Genomic DNA, 19563 nt, shown 5'->3' on the forward strand with positions numbered 1-19563 from the left:
TCTACAGGGGATGAGATAAGCGTATAACTGTGAAACATCCCGAAGGTTTTTATATATAAACATGATCGAGACTTATGCATGTAATATATAAATATCGAGAAAGCCAGTGCGCATATTCGTACTGTATTTTCTACCAAACCGAGCAACAAGTCGCTTAAATTCCTGATTGCGATTACCAAAAAGGAAGAGGAGGAGCCCATTACTAACATGATAAACCCGGTCCTGTTTGAAACAACATAGCCACATAGCCACCTACGAAAGTTACCTTCTAAGTGTGGATAGCGTTTTTCAATGGAGTTCCGTCTATTTCTTCACCCGGCTTACTGTCACACCGGAGGACGGGTCGAAGGGATGCCTAGTGGCGAGATAACAAGCAAGGGGAACCTTTAATATCTATCAAATATCCGTTACTATCTAGTCTCCAGACTGCCAATCAATTTCAAATACCTTAGACACGAGGACCGTCTTCATCAAATGGGTTTCCGCCGACTGCACCGGTCGGCCTGCAGCGCGAGACAGGATTCTCGCCTTTCGTCCTTTCCTGCCATATTTAAATAGGGGAAAGTTCGCGCCTCCCGGGAAGTTGAACCAGCTGTGTTCGTAGTGCGCGACTATCAACGACGGACTCATTCCACCAATACAGCGGTCAGCCGCCATCTTGTGTAAACTGATAGTGCACTGACACGTTAGTTTCCAGCCTTGTTGGAAGTAATGATATGGCCATATTGGGTAAACAAGCTGTGCGCTATCAAACATTAGTAACAAGCCTGATGATTATCCTAATTATACAGCGACCAATGTCAAATCTACATTTCCAGGTCGGATTCAGCCAAAGGAGAGACCAAAAACAGCATGAAGATGAACTCCATAGCAGTAATTCCTTTTTTTGTCTCTCTTATATTGTTAATAAGGCAGGAACCACATATATATGAAGTCTACAGGTTCGTCAACTGTTTGATATCCTTCCATTCTCTATATGATTTTAACATCAGGTAGGCAGATAGTATTTTTACAGGAATGCCTGGTGCCAAGGACACTCTTCATTTAGTCCTTTTTCTACAGTATTCAGATAAAAAATCCAAAATACCTCCCGTTTCTTTCGGAGGCATACCGGGTCAGTTCCTGGGCTGGCTTTAATCTTTTCCAAGATAAACCAGCGAAGTTCAGATTCTTTATGATCTTTTTCGAGCCAATGGGCCACCAACGTGGCTGCCGATTTTTGATTTCTAATGTTGGACTTATGCTCCCCTACTCGTACCCGACATTCTCTGCCTGTTTCCCCCACATATGGGAGATTGCACGGGCACAGTATTAGATAAACGATGTTGCTGGTGCGGCAATTGGTCATGGTGGTGTTACGTCTAACAGAGATAGTGCGATTGTTGGTACTCACAGTCTCACCAATGATGGCTTGTGGGCAAATAAGGCACGTCCCACATTTGTGATTGCCATATATTGGGTCCAGTCCTGTTATGGCGGTTTGATTGTTTACTGGTATTTCTTGTATTTTGCCCTTTACCAGGTGATTTTTCAGGTTAGGGTTTTTCTTGAAGGCAAAAATAGGGCGGTTCAAGTGTGTCTTCTCATTTTCCAAGTTTAGGATGTGCCAACTAGAATTGATAGCTTGCCTGATTCTGTGGTTCATTTCGGAATGACGGGTCACGCATACTAATTGATTTGGTTTCTCAGAGTCTCTTTCCATAAACATAGCTTCTCTGTTAGTGTACCTGGCTCGTTTGAACGACTCTTTGATCAATCTTGGTGGGTAACCTCGGACGCAGAGTTTTTCTTGGAGTATGTCTGCTTGGGTCAGGAAGTCATGTAGGTCAGTACAGTTCCTTCTAATGCGAAGGAACTGGCTGTAGGGGATACTGTCCCTCTGACTGCGCGGGTGGAAGCTGGCATATTGGAGCAAGGTATTCCGAGCCGTAGGTTTTGTGTACAGAGATACCTTAATGAGGTTCTCATGATGTTCAATCCAGATGTCTAAGAATTCTATTTTAGATCTGCTCATATGGCTGGTAAATCTCAAATTGGCGTCCGCCGCATTGAGCCATTCGATGAATTCACGGAGTTGATCTTCTGCCCCCCTCCAGATGAAAAAAATATCGTCAATGAACCGTTTCGGGCTGCAAGCAAGAAACTCCTACAAGTCAAAATAATAGTGGGTGAGGGTGAGCAAGAAATCTTCCTTTACAGAGGGAGAGTGCTGTAATATTTAGAAAAGTGGCCTCAACTCTTTCTGTTTCTTGAGTGCATCGTATTGATCTTAAATATGTATGAATGTGTCATACAGAGGTTTCTTGCATGTATATTAATATTCCAAGATTTTGAGCAAAACTATGCAGTAAGCGATTAACAATATTAAGTGGATAAATGGTATTAGAAGCATCTCTTAATACAACAAATGATATCCAGAAAACATGCATACTTTCCCTGACTCCAGGAAACTAAAAAAAGGCATTTAATGGAAATATCAATAAACCTATGAATACGAACGGGATGTATATGTTTCAACTCATCATTATAATACAAATGATTTTTTACCTAGGAATTTAGAATAAAGCTTTACCATTTCGGGGAACAGTAGATATCATATGTTGCCCATTGTTATAGGACTCAATAGATTGAGTTAAAAGGATGAAAAGCTGCGCCTATGCTGAATTGAAACCTGCAGATCATACTAAGATGTTAACAGAGGGCCTTTAGCACCTTAGGTGCTGCGCACGTTAGGCGGCCGACGGCACCACTACCTCGGGAGTGCTGCCGTCGGCCATTGAACGTTCGAATTGCACCTGCGCAATGGAACGTCCAGCACTGGAGCTGGACGTTCCATAGCTGCTAAGGTGTTAAATACTGATACATTTTTCTGAAGAAAGTAGGCGATTTCTAAAGCAGGACATCTGCTCCAAGGAACCTATCAACACTAACAGCACAAGGAACTTGTGTGACTGAGTACTGAAGGAATGTGGCTCCAGGCGTTGCCAGCCAGGAAGGAAAAGTAATGCCCTCCCCTTCTGTAACTTCTGATCCTAGGAACTGAAACAAACGAGCACCTGATGATCACAGGTTTCTAGATGGAATGTAGTGCTGGAAACATTCTGACAGATATTTAGGATTTGAGGGCCAATGTATTAAAAAATTAAAACAAAATATGATATAAAACAATGAACTTTGTAACATTTTCAGATCCCTGACTCTGTGTGTTCTCAAAGTTGTATGCCTGGATTCAGGAAAGCTGTTATAGAAGGTGAACCTATCTGCTGTTTCCTCTGTGTTCCATGTCCTCTGGGTGAAATCTCTAACCAGACTGGTAAGTTAATATCAGCTCGGAATCGGTCATAGATATCTGGAGCAAGATTTATCAAGGATAACACAATACTTAAGTCAGATGGAGAGCACAAGACCCACGTCTAGGCATACCCATCCCTCTCGATGTGACAAATTGTTCCTTTTGCACTTGTTGCACTAAGTGGGAAGGGTATGCCCAGGCATGGGTTCTCTGTTCAGTGCACCACTGACTTCAAGCTAGCCTGACTGATGAGGGGGGATGCCCCAAAACCGGTCCCAGGATGCTTGTTTTTGGTCCAGGGAGCACCTGGCATGGCAGTTTGGGCTGGACTGTTCCACAAGGAACAGGGTCAAGACTGATTTGAATATGGCTGGGTCCAAACTGGGGTGGCATGGTGAACAAAAGAACAATTGATTAAGCCCACATCTTTATGACTGGGTGTGACGTTACATTGTTCAGCATTCCATCCATCAATTGTTCCTTTTGCATTTGTCGCCCTAAGTGGGAACGGAATGCCGAGAAGTGGGCCCGTGCTCACTTCACCACTGAGTTCAAACTAGCCAGGCTGATGAGGGGTGATGCCCCAAAACCAGTCCCAGGATGCTTGTTTTCAGTCCAGGGAGGGCTTGGCTTGGCAGTTCGGGTTGGACTGTTTCCTTAAGTTCAGGGTCAAGACTTATTTCCATATGGCTGGGTCCAAACTGGGGTGGCGTGGTGAACAAAAGAATGATGGATTAAACTCAGATCTTTGTGACTGGGGGTGAATGCATTCCATCTATCAATTGTTGCTTTTTCATTGGTGATAGGCCGCACATAATATGTCAGTGCAGTGAGAGAGCAGAAATGCACCATAGGCCAATATGACACATTTCTGCCCACTCCATTTGCAAAGTTGTCTTGCTGTATCGTGCTGTGTCAAATATTGATAAATCTGGCCCCTGATTTCAAAGAGCTGCTATCAGTGTGTTGTACACATACTGTATTTTAACAACATTTTGTATTATCATGGTTAAGTAGCCTGAATAATGAAATGTGGACATGCATCCATTTCTTCTCCACCAGACTCAGTGACTTGCTTGAAATGTCCATGGGATCAGTGGCCTGATCAGAGTCAAGAAAAGTGCGTTCATAAGGTTGAAGAATATCTCTCCTACAAAGACCCTCTTGGCGCCATCCTCACAGGAGTTTTCCTTTCAATGTCCTTGCTCCCACTTGGTATTCTGGGGCTCTTCATACTTCACAAAAACACTCCAATTGTCAAAGCCAACAACCGCTCCCTCAGCTACCTTCTGCTGCTGACTCTCACCTTGTGCTTTCTTTGCTCTTTGATTTTCATTGGTTATCCTACCCCAGAGAAGTGCCTTCTGCGACAAGCAGCCTTTGGTATCACATTTTCTCTTTGTGTCTCTTGCATTTTGGCCAAAACCATCATGGTGGTCATTGCCTTCAATGCCACCAAGCCGAACAGTAACTTAAGGAGGTGGGTAGGACACAAATTTTCCTATATCATAACTAGCGTCTGTACTCTCAATCAGTCCATTCTTTGTACTGTTTGGTTGATTATATCTCCACCTTTCTCAGAATATAACATTTTTGCCCAACCTGGAAAAATTATAGCGGAATGTAATGAGGGTTCCCCCATTTCGTTTTGGTTAATGTTGACATATCTTGGATTCCTGGCTGCCACCAGTTTCATTGTGGCTTTCCTAGCTCGAAAACTGCCTGACAGTTTCAATGAGGCTAAATTCATCACCTTCAGCATGCTCGCCTTCCTCAGTGTGTGGCTCTCATTCATCCCGGCTTATCTCAGCACTAAGGGCAAGTACATGGTAGCGATGGAGGTTTTTGCCATCCTGGCTTCCAGTTTGGCTTTGGTATGCTGTATATTTTTACCAAAGTGTTATCTTATTTTAATGAAACCAGAACTGAATTCAAAGAACCATCTAATGGGAAGGCAAAAAGGACATGCCAACTAATTGAAAGATTTCGAGGCTCCTGGAATGTTGTTCTGTGAAATGGGGAAAGAATCCTGATGTGTCAATTTGTGGAAAATGCAAACGGAGAAACCACATTGGAGAAAACCAAATCATGGAAAAACAAATTTATGGAGAGACAATTTTTAAGGAAATACAAAAAACATGAAAATTAAATGAAACATATTAAGGGAAAAATATGTTTAAGGTAAAATCCACAATTGCATTAAACTTGAGTGGAGTTTTAGACAACTTTGGTGTTTTGGGGTTCAAGTATTGGTAATGTTTGAGGTGACGATTGTTTTTTAGGAGTCAGAAATGAGTGGTGTTTAGAGTGGGTGATGTGTTTGTAGGTTTCAGTGTAAGGGAGTTGAGGGGTTTAGTGTTCACGGATGGCTGGAGTTTTTATAGTTCAATTAATAGTATGAGATTTTAGGGTTTAGGATGGGGTGGACTATAGGGTGGTGAGGGGGTTTCAAAGATTCATGGATGGGTGGAGTTTAGATGTAGAAAGGTTTTTTTTGGGTTAAAGCATGGGTAGTTTTGGGTGAGGAGGAGATGTTATGGGTCATGGATGGCTGGTGTTTAAGGGCAATGAGGGTTTTTTGGTTTATGGATGGCTGCAGTTTGGGTGTACTGAGATGTTTTAAGGGGTTTGTGATGGGTGGGGTTTATGGGTTGGAGCAGGTTTTTAGTGTTCTGGAATGGGTGGAGTTAAGGGTAGTGAGTGATGTTATAGACAGGAATGCTGGTTTTGTGGGGTAGAAAGGGATTTTAGGCTTCAGGGATAAGTGTAGCTTAGTTGTGAGAGTGGTTTTAGGGGGCAGGGGTTGATAGTGTTTAATCATTGTGAGGGGTCAGAGATGGATGGTGTTTATGAATGGTGATAGGCCAGTGACTTAGAAGCATCCAAAGAAATTGTTTGACAATGTAAAATATATTAAAATGATATAATGTCCCGTGTACTAAAGAAATGAAATAAATATCTCCCACAAACCTGTTTCTGAAAGTTAGACCTGCAACCTTTTAATTTACACCTAGCATTCAAAAGTAACTTTTCGACCACAAAGTAATTTGATGAATTGGTTGCTGCAGAAAGGAAAATGACATTCATTCTGAAAAATTCCAATAAACAGTTTAGGTAAAAATGTTTCTCAGTAATGTATTCCATCAAATTGTCTTTCTTTGAAATCACATACGACCATGAATCCACCTTTATTATCTGCAAGTTTGATTTCAGAGACAAAACGTACAGACATCATCAGACATATTCCCCCTTGGAGACTTAAGGCTTTACTTGTAAAAAAAATGTTGTTAAAAATATGGCACTTTAGATAAAGGCAAAGCAGATTATGTAAAGAAAATATATGCCTCAGTGATAAATAGCTTGAATTTCAGACAACAGTGCACAATTTAATAATGTACAAACATTTGAAGTAATATAAACTTCTTACAATAGTAGTGATTCCTTAGACTGTAGGATCAGAAACTAAGGATAGACAGAAATCTATTTTCGTAAACATTCTTATCCAAATTCGGTATTGAAGGCTAATAGGCGTTTTGAATTCTAGAGCTAGGGGGCTGTGTACAAAAAAGTGAGCATGGCAACTAATAATTTATAGAGTGATTATTACCATAGGTTTGAATATGAAATAGTTGAAAGACTGTAGAGGGGGTCATTTATTTAGTTTATTTATTTATTTATTTATTTTGAAAGTTTTATATAGCGCGAACAAGATCTTTGCAGATATCAGAGCGCTTTACAATGACAAGGGGGTCATAGAATAATAGACTGTAATAGTTGAGGTAGTTAGGTACAAGGTGAATAGTTACATAGGTAGGTCAAATACGAATGGTAGGTCAAAGGTGAGGCAGTGTCTTCTATCATAGGTACAAGGTGCATAGTCAAACAGTTGCGCCAATAATATAAAAGTACAAAAATAAGGAGCATATACTTGTTTAAGCGATCTTAAAATGCTTAGCATGAAGATAGGCATAGTTGAGGTAGGAGATGAGTACAGGGTGTATAGTCACACAGGTGCATCAAACGTACAAGAGTAGGGATAGTTGAGGTGGTGTAGGTACAGTATGCAAAATCAGACAGGTGTGTCAACAATATAAAAATGTACAAAGAGGGAACGTATACAATCAAATAAGTCGATAATACAAGTAATACAAATAGTCCAAGGGGTCAGGCAGGTAGTACAGAGCGGATTCTTGAGAGATGCAGAATAATAGATCATGTGTATTTAGCCATGAGGATCGCTTTTACTTCTTTCTTAAACAGTTTGTTGAAGAAGATGAGCCTGGTTTGAGGAGGGAGTGAGTTCCAGATCCTGGGTGCCATTCCTGAGAAGGAGCGTTTATAGGTTTTTTCTTTCCGAAATCTTCGAGGCTTCAGCAGAAGATTGTTTGTAAATGTAAATGTACATGTATTTATATAGCGCAAATCACCGACCCGGTATCTAAGTGCTTGCTTAGGGAACCCGTCCCGGTATTCCCCTGTGAGATACCCCAGCAGGGTTTCCACAAGGTGAAAGCCAGGCATCCCACCACGAGGGGCCGTTGTGGAGATTAAGCAAGCTATTGCCCAGAGTCGCAGAGTGTGAACCCATGAATCGAGTAGGCACCGGAGCGAGAATTGTCGAGTACGTGGACATTTTAGGACTCAAGACCTGACGAGCCGGGAATTGAACCCTGGTCCCGGGCTGACCTCTGCTTCCATGTCTGCCTCCTCTAACCAGTGAGCCACACTTCTCCACTGTGCTTCTAGTAGTTCTAGAACCACCAGAAATTGTCAGCTTTTGAGTGAGGTAGGCGGGTGAGTTCATGTGTACAGCCTTGTGTGTCATGCAGGCTATTTTCAGATGTATTCTGGCTTAAAAAGGTAGCCAGTTCAGGGCTTTAAAGTCAGGGGAGATATGCGAGTGCTTTTTTGAGCCAGTGATGAGTCTCGCTGCAGCGTTAAGGGACGCTCTTAGGGGTGCCGTTGTAGTTAGGGGGAGCCCGCAGAGGGCGGTGCTGCCGTATTCTATGTGCGTGATGACTATAAATTGTACTGCAGTTTGGAAGTCTTTGGCTGAAAGGAAGGGTTTAAGTTTTCTCAAGGTACTGATTTGGAAGTTCGCTTCTTTCGTTGCCTTGCTTATGTGCTGCTGCATGTTGAGATTGGCGTCGAGTGTCATGCCTAAAGATTTTGCTGAGTCTACGATGGTAGGTTGTACATTTAGAGCCGTTAGGTGCTTAAGCCATGTTTGAGCGGTAGAGATTTTTGCGGGAGGTGAGATCAGGAGGAACTCAGTCTTCAGCGCATTGAGTTTAAGGTGATTCTCGGCAAGCCAGGATTGGGTGTTTCTAATCGTGGTGTTCAGAAGCATGATGTCCTTGGGAGATTGTATTTTGAGATAAAGTTGGGTGTCGTCGGCATACATGTGAAAGTTAACATTGGATGCTTGTAGCAAAGTAGTGAGAGGTTCCATAACTAGGTTGAACAGTGTTGGGGAGAGGGAGGATCCTTGAGGGACGCCTAGCGATACAGGTACCGGAGAGGACATCAGGTTGTTGCTTTTGAATCTTTGAGACCGGTTGTGTAGAAAGGAGGTGAAACACTTGAGAACAGTCCCAGATATGCCCATTCTTGTGTTTAAAAGATCGAGTAGGTTCTCATGTTTAACTGTGTCGAAAGCTGAGGAGATATCAAGAAGGATGAGGAGGCAGGTATCGTTTTGGTCTAGGATTTGGAGGGCGTCGTCAACTATGTGAGTCATGGCAGTTTCGGTACTGTGCCCTGCTCGGAAGCCTGATTGATGAGCGTTGAGGAGATCAAACTTATCTATGTGTTTAGTCAGTTGTAGCTGTGCGCATTTTTCCAACAGTTTAGCAAGAGTGGGAATATTTGTAATAGGACGGTAATTGTTGAGATCAGTGGGGTCTGCTGTTGGTTTTTTTAGTAGCAGTGTGACTTGTCAGACTTTGAGGGCGTTAGGGATTGATCCTTTTTGAAGAGAGCTATTGATAATCTTAGTCCAGAGTGGGAGGAGCAGAGGGGTAAAGTCTTTTACAGCGTTGGCAGGAAGAGGGTCAGTGAGGTGATTGGATGGTTTCAGGGTGCTGATCAATCTGCCAATTTCTTCTTCGGAGTAGGTGCCAAAGGATGACCATGTAGCATTGTTCTTTGGTTCAGACGCTGCTGTGTGTTGGGGGTTGGAGTAGAGGCTTGAGTCATTGAGGAGATCGCTTCTTATGTTGTCGGTTTTTTGGTTAAAGAAAGCAGAGAATTCTTCACAGGAGGGTGTAGTTAGTTAGTTAGTTATTTTATTTGCACGACTTTTACATGACAGCATCAGGCTGGAGCCATACTAGTTATTTCCTGAAGGTAAATTGTAACCATTACTAAGAGACATTGTTAGTCAAAGTGCAAAATTATGAAAAAACATTCTCAGCCTACTAGCAACCAGTGCAATGTGTTCAGAACAGGAGAGACACCATGACATTATTTTGTTTGAGTGCCACACAGGAAGTAGCCTTTTTCACCACTTGTAGCCAATCTGAACTTTAGGTATCTCCACAGTAGGTTGGATGAAGGAACTTGTATGCATTTATGCCACAATCACTATCCAACCAGCAACGTTACCATGTGTTACTTTAGCACCCAAGTCATTACAATGACTTGCTTTAGGGGGCTCTGGAATTTGGAATAGTATAATTACTATTCCAACTTCAGTTTTTGCAACCGTAGCGAAGGTGTTGGACTAAAAAATCCAACATCAGTCCAACAACACACCCCCTATATCAAGTAGCTGTAACAACTTGTTTGGTAAAGTAACACATGGTAACATCCCAGGTAGGGTAGTGACTTCATTGTAAAGGCTAGTCGTTGTAAAGACTGCTGGGTAAAGCATGTTTCCCCCACAGTATGCTGCTTTTGGCTGGAAACATAGTAGCACTTGTTTTAGTGTGTAAATAAGCTACAACACACTGCAAAATATCATGATACAAGAGAGCAAAGTAAAACACCACAAAACTTCAATAGGGACAACACAACACAAAAGCCTCACCAGCAGACACCACAACAATATATTAATCACAGTAAAATGCTATACCAACTCAACAACCCACCACAAAAAGAATTTGCAGTAGTCCTAACAGTTCATTGCATAAATATTTCAAATCTTACAATAGCAATATAAGATTATAATATATGTTACAACTCAGAATGCAAGTCAAAAGTAGAACACATCTTAAAAAATAAAGACCTTAATAAAACATTTTATTTGCAAAAGCAATTACTATGTTTTAATCTTTACAATTGTTAATGCTTTGGACACTGAGGGCCATGTCTATGACTTGGTTTGTGTCTCTCTTGCACCACAGGTTCGAGAGCAGCGCAAATCTTAAGGCATATTTTGTAAGCCCTGGAAAGTTGCTTTGGGTGGCTCCAAAAATGTGGGGTTAGGCAACGCATCACAAATCGCTGCGCTGCATTACTCTGCCCTGGGTACTTGTTCAATGGGCATTGCGTGGGTTTTCCCATGCAACTCCCATGGCTTTTGAGGCATTCCCAGATTTCCAAGACCATGGAATGTGCCAAAAAGAAACACCTTCCCAAGAAAGGTGTAACAAGGAGAAATATCTTGTTATGAAATATCTTTATTTCTTCTTTTTACTTCCTCTTTCTATGTGTGCTGATCTCTGTTCCACACATAGAAAGAAAAAAAGGCATCTCAGGACTGTTTTGAGCAGGAAGATACCCCTTCCTGCACAAACACAATCCTGCCTACAACATAGGCGCCAAGATGGAAGGGTGCTTGCGTTGGCGCTAGACTGCCGAAATTGCACCAGAGGAAGGGTAAAGGATAAGAAATGTGCAATATTGAATACTGCACATTCCTGCCCCTTCCCTTTGACACAGGGCAGCACAGAAATGTGATTTGCTTTGCTGCCCTGTGCCACTAAGGTCATAAATATGGCGTGTAGTACAAAACGTAGCAAAATTGCCTAATCTCATGGCAGGCTTGAATACAAAGCAAAAGAACACTCCTGGAATATTTACAAGCCCCTTGTGCTGCCCTTGCAACACTTTCTGTGACGTGGTGCAAACCAATTAATCCACGCACATCCACTTTGCATGCTTTGAATGGCCTCATAGATATGAAGTAAGGCCAGGCAGGGCGTATCGCTGTGTTGCCTTACTGTCCGTAAGGGAAGCGTTCTATGGGTGTTGCAGTGGGTGTTCTAAGGCAACACCAATGGATTTTTATGTATCCCTAGATTTAGAAGGCCATATAATCCTGGGGATGTGCCAAAATGTTACACCTCCTCAGGGGAGAAGCAATGAGGAAAGATAACTTAATTTCCCCCCATTCTTTCCACTTTCTATGTGTGCCACATTCTAGAGCACACTGCCTTTCAGGGTTGTTTTTGTGCAGGAAAAATGTCCCTGCAGGAACTCTTGCACCATGGTGAAAGGGAGCCTGCATTTTCAAGGCTGCTGAAATGACACTGGCGCAGGGGGAAAGAACTGGAATGCGCCATATGCCGCTCCTTTTACTTTGACGCAGGGTAGCACAGCAAGGTGGCTTGCTGTGTCTGTTCCTATGCATCCTAGGGGAAACAACCTTTACAACGCAACTTTTACAACGCACTACCATTACAACAAAACTTTTACAACGCAAGATCCATTACATTGCAGGCCATTACAATGCAACCATTACAACGCATGACACTACAACGCATACTACTGCAACGCATGTCATTACAACACAGTCATTACAGCGCATACCATTACAACGCATACCATCAAAACGCATAGTACCCTTACACTATCCAACACTTACCCTACTGTTGCACCCCCTGGAGTTAGAATAGTAATTTGTACCCCTACACTGTCCAACACTTACCCTACTGTTGCACCCCCTGGAGCTAGAATAGTAAATGTTACCCCTACACTATCCAACACTTACCCTACTGTTGCACCCCCCTGGAGTTAGAATAGTAATTTTTATCCCTACACTATCCAATACTTACCATACATGCAATGTAATGGTATGCGTTGTAATGGTATGTGTTGTAAAGGTACTATGCGTTGTAATGGAATGCGTTGTATCGGTAGTTTTTAAAAATTTGTTGTTATGGCATGCGTTGTAATGGAATGTGTTGTAATGGATGTTGCGTTGTAAAAAATGTGTTGTAAAGGTATGCGTTGTAAAGGTATGCGTTGTAACGTCATACATCCCATCCTAGTACCAGTCTCAATGACCTAATCTCACAAACCTAACCCATGTTTCCCCATGAAGAGCAGGACCTACATCGATTAGATGTTTTCCTAGACAAATCAATATTATCTGCACATGCCTGATAAATTAACTTATGCAGATCACCCTCTGTTTATTTAATAGAAAGAGAATAATAAAACGTATATGTAGAGGATTTGCCGTGTGGTTGTTCGTGACAGTAGGCAGTAATTAAGGCTGAGTTAACAATGAATCCTTAGGGTGTACACAGGTAGATATTTGGTAGATATTCAGCTAGGTCCCTCAAGGAATTTATGTAGTAACTGCATTTTAAGAGAAACAATATCCCTAACGGTATCTAACTCCAGCCGTTTAAGGCCATACTTAGTCAATTTTATCTAGTAGTTAAAATGTGAATAATCACGTAAAATCACAGGTTTCAACAAATCTTTTTAAAAACCCACCTTTGCAGCCTTAACCCTAAATGTAAACTTACCCGTTTGTCAAATTTGCTATTATTTGAATAATGGAACCAATTTCTAAACATAGCTGAACCTGAGATGTAGAATTGGGTCAAGAAATGATTCTTCCATATGGAGAACATTAGACTAAGTTCAACAAGCTAGTAACGCTGCTTCGTGACTATAGGTTGCTGAAGGCAAAATATTGCATTTTCTATGTTCTGACTTGCAGACGCCCTGAAGCCGTATATTGAACTTCCCCATATCAAAAACCGAGGGCTTAATTTTCAAAGAAGGTAATGATCAACTATCCTTAGTCCAAATGCCCAATCTGCTTTTTTTGCCACCCAAATTCTTCAAAAATCGAAAATCTTTATATTGGAGACATTTGCTTTCAGCTTGAGTTATAACCCCCAGCTCATCCAGATTGAAAACTATGATGGTAGTGCTGGAGTACTCTAGCGCATGGATATCAGTGTTAAGGAGCTTTAACGGGAAGAACAGGTCAATATGAGGGTTTCAGCTAGCTCCACTATAAATTAGCAACACAACAATACCATCAAACTACATACTGCCTTGTAGGCCCCTACTGGGAATGACGAAACACAAAGCACCACATTGCACAAAAATAACAATACTAAAACAATGCACCACAAAAACAACACAGCAACACAATATGAAAGTGCAACAGAAAAACAGAAACACAGCCATTCAGAACAAAATACCCAGAATGTCACAGTACAAAACACACACCAAGTCAATACTAGAATACAAAAAGAATAAAAAGCAATGATCCATTAAATATACCAACATAATTCACACCGATAACACAAGAGCACATTTTCATAATGACACATCAATGCAACAACACAACAGTTTACCACAAACCAACACAACAAAAGCATTCACAGCAAAATAGCAACACAATAACGGAACATCAGAACACAAAAAGACATAACAACCTAGCATAACACCATTGAATTGTTGTGCTCTTAAGATGTTTTGTGTTGGTGTAATAAGTATCTTGTTATAATGTTTTGGATAGGCGTGGTCGAAATTGTTGCGTTGTGCTTTCTATGTCTATTGCATTTTAGTGATGTTTTGTTGTATGTTGATGTATTGTTGTGTTACACATTTGTTATGTTACAGATATCTTTTCGCTTTGTGTGTTGTTATTGTGGGTGGTTGTGCGCTGTGTTGCTGTTGTGTTATTTTGGTGTGTTAATGTACTTTGTGGTCTTGTGTCTGGTATTGTGCTGCTGTCCTCAACTGCAGTTCATCTGCTTAAAATTAATTCCATTTCTTGTCACACATATTTCCAGCACTCCACATCTGCACTGTATACCACCGAGGACATGTAATAACACCAAGGAACTAATGCCGCTATCTAGTAAAATGTGTGTATTGTCCCTGCTCACTAAAACATATTCCTGCAGCGCGAGGTGCTTCGCACAAGTGATGAATAATCCGCGAGGACATTGGTGCTGCAGAAATACAAGAACAGCACAGAAAGATCCGGTCGAGAGACTAATTCAAACGAGGTCCAGACTCCCCAAAAAATGATACCTCCGGACCTTCCTAATTGTCTTTTGCAGCAGATTTGGACGTTCACGTTTTGGCATTTTTTTGCTTGCTTGCCCTAATAAGCCCTGGCCATTATGATGGCTCTGTGGAACAGGACAATGGAGTAATATAAATGTCAATGCACTACAGCAACGATTGGCGATGGCCTTTAAAAAAATCATATCTTACCAATGCTTTTACCTTTAGTAATTGATACAAATGTTGACATTGAGACATGAGTGCACGCCATCTACTGGACACAGGCCCAAATTGCACATTGCTGAATACAAATTCCAAAGTATATTGCATTGATAAAGAAAGGTGGCGTATGCACTGCTGGCATTAGCGCTGGTGGCGGCCAGGGGGATACATTGTTTGGGCCGTCTCCATGGATTCCATCACTACCACCTTCTAACTGAGCCCCTCATATCTCCATAACCACGGTCACATATGCAGGTAGTGTGTTTTATAGCCCTACTCATTGGTGTAGGAAGCCAGAGCACTTTACATCACACAGGCACATTACTCAGAGACAGAGAATCATACCTGTATACATCAGCCTACAGAAAATGTTGCAGGACTACAAGGTGTAGAAGCCACGTGCCATCCATTTTAGTAGACCCTATAATTCAAGAGTTTTTGCTCACACTGAATTTGAAGTTGACTTTATTCATAATATTGTATTAATAACAAAACTAACCCTTTTTTTATCAAGATTAGGATAATGAAAGACAGTGGAAAAAACATAACCTTCTAACCTACACCATGCAGCACTCAAGCAGTGCTTTGATGGCAGTTCATAGGTCACTGTGCTCTATTAGAATTGTAACTTATAAAATGCAAGTAGCAAAATGTTCTCTGTGACAAAATCCATAACCCACTGAGCTACCCACACAAAATCAAGTTCTGTGATCTGCATGATGCTTACTTTTTGAAGCAGGCATGTTAACCCTCTGCGCTACTTTATGATGAGGCAAAACTGGCAATATAAAACAAGCATTTGCAATGCAATAGGTCTTGCATTGCTGAAAGTTTGAGCTATTGGCGTTGCTAATAATAATGCAGCGCAATAGCTCAAGCTTTCATTAATGCAAGAGCTACTGAATTACAAAGCAATCGCGGCCCTCGCACTTTAGCTTTAAACATCCAAGGCAGGAGTTCTGCGGTCCATCTGCAATACATTAGCTCTCCCATTATTGAAAGTTTGAGCTATTGGTGTTGCATTCTTATTAGCAATGCCAATAGCTCAAACTGTCAGCAATGCAAGACCTATTGCATTGTAAAGGCTTGTTTTTTAATCCTCTCTTGGTCCTGACCTGTTTAAGGTTTCTGAGAACAAATGATCCCAAAGACATCTGTGTTTTCGCAGATAACTCCCAGACAATGTGACTGGACATCACGGCCAGGCTCAGTTGAACTGAAATTCCTACTTATCCTTTCATTGGTAGTCAACTTAATTGTAAGAGGTATAAGACTATGTAAGTCTTCCTTCATTTGATGTCATGTTTGCACGATCTCATCCATCCTGGTTGCTGGTAGATTGTGTGTGGGTATTGTGTTGGCTTGAACTGAGAGGAGAGATAGAGATGGAGGTTGGAATCTATGCTGGGCAGGTAAGTTTGACTAGTAGTCAGAGACGTAGGAGGAGTGGCCTCAGTGTTATGATCTTGGAGTATAGGGAGAGTAGGTGGTGTGGAGGTGACTCCTGGGTAGGCGTAATGCTGCTGGCCAGGGGGAAGTGCGAGTGGAGATAAAGGATCAATTGAGTCAGAGGGCTTTCGATTAGTTAATTGGGGTTAAGGTGACGTGAAGGAGGCAGGGTCAGTGACTGGTTGAGGTCCGTCATAATGAGTTTAGTCCTTGGGACTTCAATGGATTTTAGTGAGAGGGGGGTGGGGAATACGGTTGGAGTAGGTAAATGGTTACTATGACTATATGGTTCAGCCGTGTTTCCCGTTGGTGTGAGGTGGGAATGTGGTAAGGTATAGGGAGTAAGCATGGGCGAATTTTGCGAATCTGGCGTTCGTGAATTTGCGTATTTGCAAACTCGCAATCCGCGAAATCCGCGAATTCTCGCAAATTTGCGGATTTTTTTGTTTTTATAGTGTTCGCAAGGTTTTCTGCCAGTTCGCGAGGATTTTGTACCAGTTCGCAATTGCGAACTTACTTGGCGGCACGCAACGGTCGCGACTATGTTGTTTCTACGTCTAGTTCATCATCACAGGTTCACAGCACCCTCTGTTTCAACACTGCCACCCTCTGTTTCACCCATGCCACCCTCTGGTACATCAATGCCACCCTCTGGTTCATCATCATCACTGTAGATTATGGGGGGAAAAAGCAAGCACACCTGCCCTGCTTCAACTGACATGAATTAATTTGGGGTTGATTTATTAATGTGTCACTGTTTTAAAATTCCAGTCTGGCACCTGCTTCCTTATCTGTAATTTGCTTTCTGTTGCAGTGCAATTTTTTTTTCCAGGACCTTTGTGGCCTACTTGTAGCTATTCTATGATCCACTGTGAGGGTCAGAGCAGGGTCATACAATTGTTGCAACTAGCAACTGAACTCTAGAGGGGCCCCAGTCAGGAAGCACTACAGGTAATGGTTATTAATGATGGATTTGAACTTTTGCACCTGCTGAGTGCTTTCAGTTTAGCAAAACTCGTTTTTCTGCAGAACAGCAAATGTAATGCCCCAAACAAACTTACTTGTGAAAGTTGATTTCTAATCCAAAAGTGATCCAAAGAAAGTCAAAAGGCCTCAAATCCAAAAAAGGGCAGGCAAATGTCAACCTGAGGAGTTATTCTGATAAAAATCATCATTTTCAGAAGGTCTATGCTGCTTGCTAGTGGATTTCTTGTGCAGAATTGCAAATTTTGTAATTTCGCAAGTGCAAGATTGTTGCTGCCCGCCGCACCTACATGTTCGCAATTGCAACCTTACGCCGCAAAATTGTATCATCAAGAAAAAAAAATCCGCTGCTTGCGAATTTGCGGATCTGCAGATGTGAGAGGAGATATTTCGGCAAGCCGAGCTAAAGCACGTTCGCATAATCCAAGCGAGAGCCTATTAAGGCCTGCACAGTAATTTTCCTGTAGTCAAGAGAAAGCATAGGGAGAAATTATCTGAGCATTTTAAGAAGGCCAAAGCATTTCCCTACTAGACCAAGAATCTGAGGCTTCAAGGTGAGGCCGTTGTCCATCTGCACACCAAGATTCTTGGCCTTAGATGAGGCAGCTGAAGGAGGGAACATGGCAGAAGGCCACCAAGACTGCCACCTAGGGTCAGATGGACAACCAAAAAAGAGTACCTCTGATTTCTCAGAGTTGCACTTGAGGCTATTAAGCTCGAACCAATCAAACACAGCGACAAGGCAGCTTCTGATAATCACACCATCAAAGTCAGAGCCCGTCTTGCAAGTGAAAAGGAGATGGGTGTCGTCCGCATAAGAAACGATCTGGGCACCATATGACTCTGCCAGTGCCGCCAAGGGGGCCATATAAAGGTTAAAAAGAGTAGGGCTCAGAATTGAGCCCTGAGGAACTCCGACCTCCACGGCAGAGAACGGAGGTGCCCACACTGTTTGGCGGCGGCCCGCTAGAAAGGACTCAAACCAGCTAAACACTGCTCCCCGTAGCCCGATCTCCCTGAGTCTTAAAAGGAGACCGCCATGGGGAAAGGCCGCCGACAGATCCAACATCACCAGCATTGCCTTACCCCCCATATCAAGAACTTCCTTAATAGCCTCTGTTACTTCTAGCAGCGCAGTCTCCGTGCTCATATTGGCACGGAAGCCCGACTGAGTGTCATGCAAGATGTTATTGCTTTCAAGGAAGTTGAAGAGAGAGGAGTGGATATGCTTCTCCACCGTCTTGGCAAACGCAGGGAGGAGAGAAATGGGCCTGTAGTTGGCGTGTACCAGTGGGTCCAGATTTGGCTTTTTCAGAAGCGGCAAAATAAGAGCCTGCTTCCAGGCCAAAGGGACCACTCCCGTGCTGAGTGAAAGATTGAGCACCGGATTGACTAGGGAATTAATTACTGGGGCCATTTTTCCAAGAAATTTGGCTGGACAAGGATCCAGAGGAGAGCCTGATTTTAATTTAGTGAGAAGGTCAAGCGAGGTGGAACAAGAAAGAAAAGGAAAGTTGGAAAGGGTAGGGCCCTCACAGGTCAGGGACGGGAGCAAGGGGGCACTAATGCCAGGAGCTATCACCATGCCAGGGGGCCGGAAAGAGTCCTGAATGGACTTAATTTTCTTAGCAAAGAAATCAGCAAGTTGGGTAACCCAGGATTCAGAATGAGAATGTGTGGACGAGCTCATAGTGGAAGAGGTGAATTCTTTAACAATTGAAAATATTTCTTTGCTGGTATTCATAGCGGCCTCAATTTTTCTTGCAAAATAAGCTTTCTTCTCTAGCAGGATGTTACTGTGGTATAATTTGATGGATTCCCTATAAACTGATTTGTCTTATGGGTCATAATGGCGACACCAGGCCCTTTCGGCTTTCTTACACATTCGCCGCATCTCAGATAGAGCTGCAGTGAACCAAGGGGCAGAGGCCCGACTGATGAGTTTGAGGGAGAAAGTCTCCGGGGCTAGTTCATCGAGTCTCTCCACAAACCATGTTTGCAGGAGGTCAAGATCCACCTCTAAACTACCTGACAGCTGGCAAGGGTGAGATGATAATGCATGCGCCATCATGTCAGGGGACACTCGATAAAAAGCTTGAGAGGTCTGAAGAGGACGACCCTGCATCCTAGAAGAAAGTTTGTCAGAAAGAGGGATCTGGAAGTTCAGAAGTATGGGTCAGAGATCAGGGTTTCAGGATGGGCTTTTAGAAGCTGTAGTTAAACATCTTAGCCGCATTTTTAGTAAGGTTCTGGGGATAATTTACTTTGTTCACATGTTTACCATATTTTGCTAAGCTTGTGTCCATTGCTGTCCCCGGATTCATCGCCGAATGGGATGCATAGAGCAGGTGTTTGAAGTTGGAGCCATCGACCTTAGGAATGATGAGTGGCAAGGGTTTAAGTCAGTT

The 19563-nt window shown here is 42.5% G+C and overlaps 1 protein-coding gene across 1 annotated transcript in view; it reads left to right on the forward strand.

Moving 5' to 3' along the window:
* Positions 1-5268, forward strand: part of LOC147678511 (extracellular calcium-sensing receptor-like) — a 104725-nt gene extending 99457 nt beyond the window's left edge. The window contains exons 5-6 of the mRNA XM_086945658.1: positions 3190-3313; positions 4355-5268. Coding sequence (XP_086801784.1) covers positions 3190-3313; positions 4355-5268 — 1038 coding nt within the window. The remainder of the gene's footprint in view (positions 1-3189; positions 3314-4354) is intronic.
* The last annotated feature ends 14295 nt before the right edge of the window (positions 5269-19563 follow it).

This window comes from Lissotriton vulgaris, chromosome 12 (genome assembly GCF_964263255.1).
Source record: "Lissotriton vulgaris chromosome 12, aLisVul1.2, whole genome shotgun sequence".
Classification (NCBI taxonomy): domain Eukaryota; kingdom Metazoa; phylum Chordata; class Amphibia; order Caudata; family Salamandridae; genus Lissotriton; species Lissotriton vulgaris.